Source organism: Arachis hypogaea, chromosome 7, assembly GCF_003086295.3.
Source record: "Arachis hypogaea cultivar Tifrunner chromosome 7, arahy.Tifrunner.gnm2.J5K5, whole genome shotgun sequence".
Lineage (NCBI taxonomy): Eukaryota > Viridiplantae > Streptophyta > Magnoliopsida > Fabales > Fabaceae > Arachis > Arachis hypogaea.
This window is the reverse complement of record NC_092042.1, coordinates 11,925,519-11,934,394: the sequence shown is the minus strand read 5'-3', so window position 1 is coordinate 11,934,394 and position 8,876 is coordinate 11,925,519. Positions and strand designations below refer to the sequence as shown.

General features: G+C 33.9%; 1 protein-coding gene across 1 annotated transcript; it reads left to right on the top strand.

Annotated features, from left to right (window-relative positions):
* Positions 1-5,918: 5,918 nt before the first annotated feature.
* Positions 5,919-6,401, top strand: LOC140174282 (uncharacterized). The gene has a single exon (XM_072198690.1). It carries the CDS (start codon positions 5,919-5,921, stop codon positions 6,399-6,401), a length of 483 nt encoding a protein of 160 aa, XP_072054791.1.
* Positions 6,402-8,876: the final 2,475 nt, after the last annotated feature.

Sequence of the window (8,876 nt, the reverse complement as noted above, 5' to 3'; positions counted from 1 at the left end):
TTTAGATAAGTATTTAGAAAGTGCATAAAAAATAAACAAAATTAGATCTCTAGGATTTTTTTAAATATCTTTTAGAAAAAAAATCAGCCATTCAAAAATAAATTAAAAATATTCACTTATAATAAAATAACAAATTTTTAAGAATAAATATGTTTTATTTTTTAAAAATATTTAAAAAATCGTATCAAAATATAACTTTTAAAATCTTCTTAAAAATATATACTTAATATTTGATTATTTTTGTTTAAAAGTTTATTTATTATTTATATATTTTAATATTATTTTTATCAATAATATAAATCTATGAGAATTATTTTAATAGTTTATCCTTTTTATTTGATAATTAAGATTATTGTTACATTTTAGTTTTTTAACTTTAACCTTTTAATTGGGACCAAAATAATTTGATGTTGTTGCTGCTAATTTAATGGAGCGGATAGAGGCGAATTTTGGTCCTATCTAATTCCATCCCGTCTTACAAATAACTTGCATTGAACTCGTTCCATTTTTACTCGCGGATAGTAAAATATTAAATCCTACTTGTCTCTGCCGATATTCGCCCCACTCCTATAACTATTAAAATCCAATAAATAAAATTAAATTTTAAAATTTATATAATCATCATTTCATACATAATATAAATTAAGATAAAAATTTAAATATTATACAATATTATTAATCATTTTATTCTATATATATATATATATATATATATATATATATACCGGAACGGATTGGGACGGGTTTAACCTAAATCCAACCTCCATTCCATCCCGCACAAGAATCCGCTCCGATACGAAGATGGATAAGAGCGAATAAAGACGGAGTGAATATCTGCGAATTCAAGTAGTGTTGCCACCCCTAACTGCTGCACGACAGTGCCGATCATATACCAATAAACGTGAAGATATTTCATTACCACCTGTATTTAGTTAAAAAAAAATTGTATCTGAATAAGTATTTTGTAACCAAGTTTTTTTTTATTTTTTTTCAATTTATTCAACATAAAAAAATTTAAAATCAATAAAAAAATTCTGTAAAATTAATAAAAAATTCTTTAAATTAACACATTTTTTTTGAAAACAATACATAAATTATTTCACAATCACAACACAATGTATTAATATTGCTTTTTAACCCTTAAGAGTCATTCACTTACTCTGTCTTTTTTTTTTCCAAATATAATTTTGTTATGTATATGCTCTTTATAAAAATTAAAAAATTGAGATGTTTGATAATAAAAAAAATCAGCTAAAATTAATCATAATTTATTTTATTTAATATTCATTATTTATTGTGATAATTAATAAATATTAAATAAGATAAATTTTAATTTTTTTTATTTCTCTAACAGCAATATCGTTAAAAAAAAACTAGGCAAAAATGAACTACTCCACGCTAAAAATGTACTCAGCAGAGAACTAATTAATCAACGCTGTTGAAGTGATTGATATGGAATTTTATTGGGAGGACTTTATTTGTAAAGTCCAAAGTTCAGTTATTTTCAGCTATTATAGAAAGAAAAGCTTTTTAAAGAAAAAGGAAAAAAAGAAAGCGCTTTTTAATTTTGGTATGGGAGTAAGATTGGTGCATTGGAGAATTATTGGGAAGCATGGTGTTTAATGTCACTTCCGATGTCAAAATCAAAAAAATCGGACGGTTTGATTTGAGAAGAAGTAATCAGACAATTCAATTGGGATATATAAATTGAACTGTTTGATTTGTATATCAATTAGGGGTGTAATCGGTTCGGTTTGGTTCGGTTTTGGACCGAAAATCAATCGAATCGACCTGATCGATTTTACAATGATACCAACCATTCGATTAGTTGCTGTTTGAACAACCGAACCAAACGGAACCGAACCAATAGCGGTTTGATTCGATCGGTTTTTTCAGTTTTTTACACCTAATAATCAGTATTTAAATTACCATAAAATGAATTTTAAAACCGTCAATAAACTAGAATAACAAGAATATATTACATCTAAATTCAATACAAATTCAACTTAATTAAACATAAAATAAAGATAATTAAAAATATCTAGCAAAACAACAAAAATAAACATACTTTAAACCGAAACAGTCACTTTAAAACAAATAAAAACCAAACAGCCACCATGCTTAATCTGAATCCACACCAGACTCGTCATCATCTTTCCCGGTTGGTGCAATTTCTATAAAAATAAAAGAAAAAAATCAATATAAATTATAAACATATAAATCAGCATCCAAACTCATCAACTTCACTAAAAGTATTGTTTCCAGTAATAAATTCAACATTAATACTTGTTTAAAAATATTGTTTTCAACATTTAAAGCTTATATATGTGTATCTTCGAGAGTAATAATTAAAATTTATAAATTAAAATAATGTGTGTGTGTGAGAAAGAGAATTATGTGCAGATACTTAGACAAAAGGAACACCCAAAATATCCCAAATCCATAACTTATAGAAAAAAGAACACCAAAAATTAAATTACGAAGATACTTAGACAGAAAAAGGTATCCAACTCTCTCATGTTCATAGTTATTAGTTAATTACAATTCATTATTCATCTACAATATATTTATCTATCTATCAATCTATCAATATATGCACAGAGAGAGTAAGCAAGTAAATGATAAGAAGAACCAAAGCAGAATTCATTTCATTAACAGCTCATAAGCAGAACCAAAGCAGCTCATAAGCAGCTCACAAACAGAATCATAATTAATTCATTTTTAAAGCCAATCAACAGAATTTAAATGACCATAAACAACCAGAGACAGCAACATAAAATTAATGAAATGAGGGACATGTATGTTCTATATAGAAATTGAAAATTTCTCAATAATGATGATGATGATAACCTTTAATTCCAATGTGAGTTGTAACTTTTTCCAGTATTTTTAGATTTACAATTACATACACACATTCATTCAAAACAAGAGCAAAAAAACACCAAGATAAATTATATAATATTTAAAGTCATCCAACAGGATTAGCAAGTAGCAAACCAAGACCTTTAAATGTATATTCTGGATTCAAACAGCTACACTTACATGATTATATATACTGAACAATAAAGGACTTATGAAAAACTGATCTTTTGATTGAAATTGGATACATTTTTCAAATTGAAGATTGGTGGGACATCTTAAACCATGATCATGTGTTCTGAGTATAAACAATAATAATAATACTCAAACAATTAACTAGTTCCATTATAATGTGATTGTCTAATTAAACACAAAGACTATATTATTATTGGAGGTACAAAATGAAAGGGCAGTATAATTCAGGTTAAATCAAGTACAAATATCACTAAAAATTCTACTAAAGTTATATATTCTGTTGAAAAAATATTGCAGACTATGATCTTTATACAGAACAATTATTCAATTCAGCGAACAACAAGCGGATGGAAATGTGTGTCTTAATTAAGCTTGTTTTCACCATTCGGAATTAAAGATTTTTTAAGGCGATAATATATTTTAACATCCCCAGGTTAGGACATGAAAATTGATCGAAAAAGATTCTTCTATGTGTTTCATTGGTGAGTTTATTGACAATATATACATTAAGTACTGTAAAAAAAATTATAACGAAGGACAAATATTAACCTCCGAAGAAGATATTGTTCAATTGCTTTTTGCAAGAGAGGGCTCGGCGACTGGACTGCTGCTCGGCAACTAGAGTGCTGCTCTGCTTAGGGTTTGTTGCCACGGCTTATGACTGGACGGTGGCTTCGAGCGACGGTGGAGGACGCAAACTGGATGATGCTTCTAGGCTTCTGGCTTCACGATGTTCGCTGTTCTTTGCTATGCATGCGAGTCTGCGTCGGAGATGAATGGATGACTTGCGACGGCTTCGAGCGACGGTGGAGGGCTTCCTTGATGGTGGATAACGCTCTCTGGATCTCTGTCTCTCTCAACCTCTCATTCTCTCAGTCATGGCCGCATGGAGGAGGAAGAATAGAAGATGGGTTGGGAAGTGGGTGTCTGTGTGAATGAGGGCTGCGCGAGTGAAAGGGGAAGAGGGTGAAGGAGTTTCAGATTTAGGCTTTTATACCTAGGTTAAACTAAGGGTAAACTAGTAAAAACAATCACTAGAGAGCATCTGTCTCGGTTCGGTTCGGTTCCTACCAAACCAACCGAAAACCGAACCAAACCGATCGGTTTAAGTCGAAAAAAACCAAAAAAACTGATTTCTTTGGTTTTTCATTCGGTTGTTGTAATTTTCAGTTCGGTTTTGCAGTATTTTTCTGTCCGGTTCGGTAACTTACACTCATAATATCAACTTTCACGTATTGTTTATGCAATTGCCTCCACTCCATCTATGATATATCTTTTGGCACACTCTTTCTTTCTCACCCATTCTTTTCTTCATAAACTCTACCTATATAACACAATTCTCTCTTCTCTTTTTCAGGCAGGGGCGCAGGTACATATAAGTAAAGGGGGGCAATGGTCCCCCCAAAATTTTAGTTTTTATTTAAAAAAAAATTAGTTTGGTCTCCCCTTTCTATCTTTTCCAACTCCCCTTTTAATTCCTACAAAAAAAACCCAGCCCAATAGCCCATTCCCTATCCTTTTTTATTTCCCAATCCCTATCCCTTTTTTTATTTTCCAACGTCAGTTTCTCCATCCCCTTTTTTTATTTTCCAATTTCCAGCATACAACCAGTCTCTCCTTCTCCCCATTCTCACTTTGGCTTTCCAAAATTGTAGGTAACAACTTTTTCTATTTTTTTCTTTATCTCTTTAATCTTCTTATCTTTTACAGTTTTGACTCTTATTTTTTTATTTTTTTGCAGATTAAAAAAAAGATAATAGTTTAACAAGTAATTTTTCACTCTTATTTCTCAAAAAGGTCTATTTTTATTCTTTTTTATATATTTAGTTATTTACTTAATTAGTTAATTTATTATTATTTGTTAATTAAGTTTATATTATTATATGTTAGTTTGTATATTTAGTTTTTTTATTAGTTAACTATTTAAATTTAATTACAATTTTATATTATTTATAATTATACTAGGAGGTTAGTATTATTGTTCTGAATTTTAATATTTTATTTTAAATTGAAATATAATTTTTATATTTTATAAAGATTTAGACTGTAATTTACACTTTTTGCTAAATATATTTTTAATTATAGGAACTTATTTGGCCATTTGAATTATGAGTAAATTCAAAACCATTGATACATTTTTTAAAAGAAAAGATCAAGAGAATGAAGATGCTTCTACTATTACTACTCCAATACTTGAGGGGTCATCAAATTTCATTACTTCAAGTTCTTCATTGAATAGCTCAAAGCGTCCACGACTTCTTCCAAATCAACTGGATGTTTTTCGTTTGGAAAGAGATCCTGGAATGCGACCAATGATTTGGAAGTTTCCTCCAAATAAAAGAGATGAAATCCGTCGGGCTTATATTAAAGTTGGGTTAAATCAACCAATTCTTGATAATTATCCATTTTCTGGTGATAAAAGTCATCGTCGCTTTCAAGCTTCATGGTTTAAATTGTTCCCATCTTGGTTAGAATATTCTATAGAAGATGATGCTATATATTATTTTCAGTGCTTTCTTTTTTCTAAGGAACCTTCAATCAATACGGGTTCAAATGCTTTTATTGAGAATGATTTCAGGAATTGGAAGAAAGTAAATAGTGGAAAAGAATGTGCTCTTTTGAATCACATTGGCAAAGGTCCTAACTCATTCCATCATAAGGCGCTGAAATCATGTGATGATTTGATGAAACAATCACAACATATTGACAGACTTCTTCATAAGCAAACATCAGAAGAGATTGAAAAGAATCGAATTTGATTAGGAGCATCTATAGATTGCATTAGATAGTTGACATTTCAAGGTTGTGCATACAGAGGACATGATGAAAGCCAAAGTTCAAGCAACAGAGGTAACTTTTTGAAAATGTTGAAATTTTTGGGATCTTACAATGAAAGAGTGAAAAAGAATGTTTTAGAAAATGCTCCAAAAAATGCTAAGTATACTTCAAATGATGTCCAAAAAGAAATTCTACATATTCTTGCTACTAAGGTGAGAAATTCAATTAGAGAAGAGATTGGAGATGCCAAATTTTGTATTATTGTTGATGAAGCTAGAGATGAATCTAAAAAGGAGCAAATGGCCATTGTTTTGAGATTTGTTACTCTAGATAATTTTGTTAAAGAGAGATTCTTTGATCTTGTGCATGTCACTGATACTTGTGCAACAACTTTAAAGAAAGAATTGAGTTCTGTCCTTTCTCATTATAATCTCCAAGTAGAAAATATTAGGAGTCAAGGGTATGATGGTGCTAGCAACATGCGGGGTGAGTGGAATGGTTTGCAAGCTTTGTTTCTTAAAGATTCTCCACAAGCATACTATGTGCATTGTTTTGCTCATAGGTTATAATTAGCATTGGTAGCAGCTTCAAGAGAGGTACTTTAAATTCATGAATTTTTTACTCAATTAAACTCTATTATCACTATTGTTAGTGCTTCTTCAAAAAGACATGATCAATTACAAGAAGCTCAAGCAATTGAAAATGCAAACTTGGTTGCTCAAAATGAATTAGAAACAGGCAAAGGTGTGAATCAAATATGCACTTTATAAAGAGCTGGGAATACTCGATGGAGCTCTCACTTTAATTCTATTTGCAGTTTGGTAAAAATGTTTACTACTACTGTTCGTACCCTGGGTCGAGGTGTCCGACCCGAGATGTTCGACAGACAAAGCGACCGACCTCTTCAGGTCAGGACAACCCGACCTCTAACCAAAGAGCTCGGTCAAGTCCCCAGGAAAGCCCAAAGAAGGGCCCAAATAAAGGAACACGCCCCAAATCCTAAGGCAGCCCAAGCCTACAGAGAGAAGGGCGGTTCCCTTGAAGATAAGATGACCTCACTTAAAGATAAGATAACTAACTTATCTTATGCACAGAAGGCCATATCTCACCATTATAAATACACTGGAGCACCCAGGTATAACTCATACTCTGATTCTACTCAATACCTGCTTAATACCCTTGCTAACTTAAGCATCGGAGTCCCTTGCAGGTACCCCCCACCCTCCGGGGATGAAGGATCAGCACCACCAACAAGTCCAACAAGTCGGACACGGCGGCCCCAGCCACCATCATCAAGTTGGACACAACAGTTCTGACCAGCACAGAAGATCTCGTCCGAGATCGACCTACAGTTTCAGGTAACCCTCGGGACATTGGCGCCGTTGTCGTGGAGCCTGGAAGTCATCACAACACCATGGCGGACAACCATGACAACGACCATGACTCAGGTTTGGAGGATAGAACGCCACACAAGAACACGGATCCTATACTTAAAGATACTCCGGAACCCAATGGAGACAAAAATTCATCAAATCCAGGGGTGATAGAAGCACTTCAAAATCGATTAAAGCAACTTGAGAAAGAAGCCCAACATCAACGCGAAAAAGAAGAGGATCTACATCGGGAGATAAGGCGGTGCCGAGAATTAGAAGATAAGCTTATGAAACTCGAAGCCGATCTCAAAACTAAAGCTACACGACCCTCCACAGAGGATAGCTTTTAGAAAGATCAAGATCCATTCACCAGGGAAATTATGAAGACCAAAATCCCAAAAGATTTCAAACTTCCGAATATGACTCTATATGACGGCACCTCGGACCCCAACCACCATCTCAGCAACTTCAGAAGTAGAATGTACCTCACTGACGCCTCAGATGCAGTTCACTGCAAAGCCTTTCCAACAACTCTTACCAAGACAGCCATTAGATGGTTCGACAACCTACCTCCAAAATCCATCTCGAGTTTCGACGACCTGGCCAAAAAGTTCCTGACCTGATTTTCCATACAAAAGGACAAAGCCAAACACGCACCCAGCCTACTAGGGATCAAGCAAGGAGATCGGGAGAGTCTTCGCAACTACATGGAAAGATTCAACAAAACATGCATGGATATAAAAAATCTACCAACAGAAGTTGCTATCATGGGTCTCATAAATGGCCTACGAGAAGGACCATTTAACCAATCTATATCAAAGAGGTACCCGACATCCCTAGACGAAGTACAAGAACGGGCACAGAAGTACATCAACATGGAGGAGAATTCTCGACTTGGGAAAGCCTCGAGGTTCGGCTCTGCCTACCGAGATAAAGATAAAGAATCCAGGAAAAAAGAAGATCACTTCGGAGAGAAAATCAAAAAATATCATAACTACACCTCTCTTAGGGTATCCCTGGTAGATATTTACAAAGAAGTCTGCTATACGGAAAAAATACCCCCAGCTCGGCTACTTAAAGGCAAAAGGGAAGGAGGAAATCGGAACGAATACTGTGACTACCATCGAGTCCGAGGACATTCCACCAACAAATACTTTGACTTGAAAAACGTCATAGAGAAATTAGTTAGGGAAGGAAAACTAGATCGGTTCCTGGCCAACCGGGACGAAGAACCAAGAAAAAGAAGAAGGGATGAAGATGTCAGACGATCTGAACGATCACCCCGCACACCGGAAAGACATATCCACGTGATACACGGTGGATTTGCTGGAGGAGGAATCTCCAAATCATCCCGCAAGCGACACCTCAAAGAAGTGTATCATGTCGAAGGCAAGAAAGAGGTGCCAGACATCCCAGCAATCACGTTTACCAAAGAAGATGCATCCGAAATCATCTCAGGACACGATAACCCCATGGTCATCACAATCATATTGGCAAATGCCAACCTCCACCGCACATTAATTGACCAAGGAAGCTCCGCCAACATCTTATTCAAAACTGCCTTCGACAAGCTCGGCTTAGAAGAAAAAGAGCTAAGAGCATACCCGAACAGCCTGTTCGGACTTGGGGATATCCCAGTACAGCCACTGGGATACGTATCGTTACATACAA

What these genes read in the sequence shown, in the direction of transcription:
- LOC140174282 (XM_072198690.1), top strand. Translation starts at nt 5,919, where the DNA reads ATGTTGAAATTTTTGGGATCTTACAATGAAAGAGTGAAAAAGAATGTT.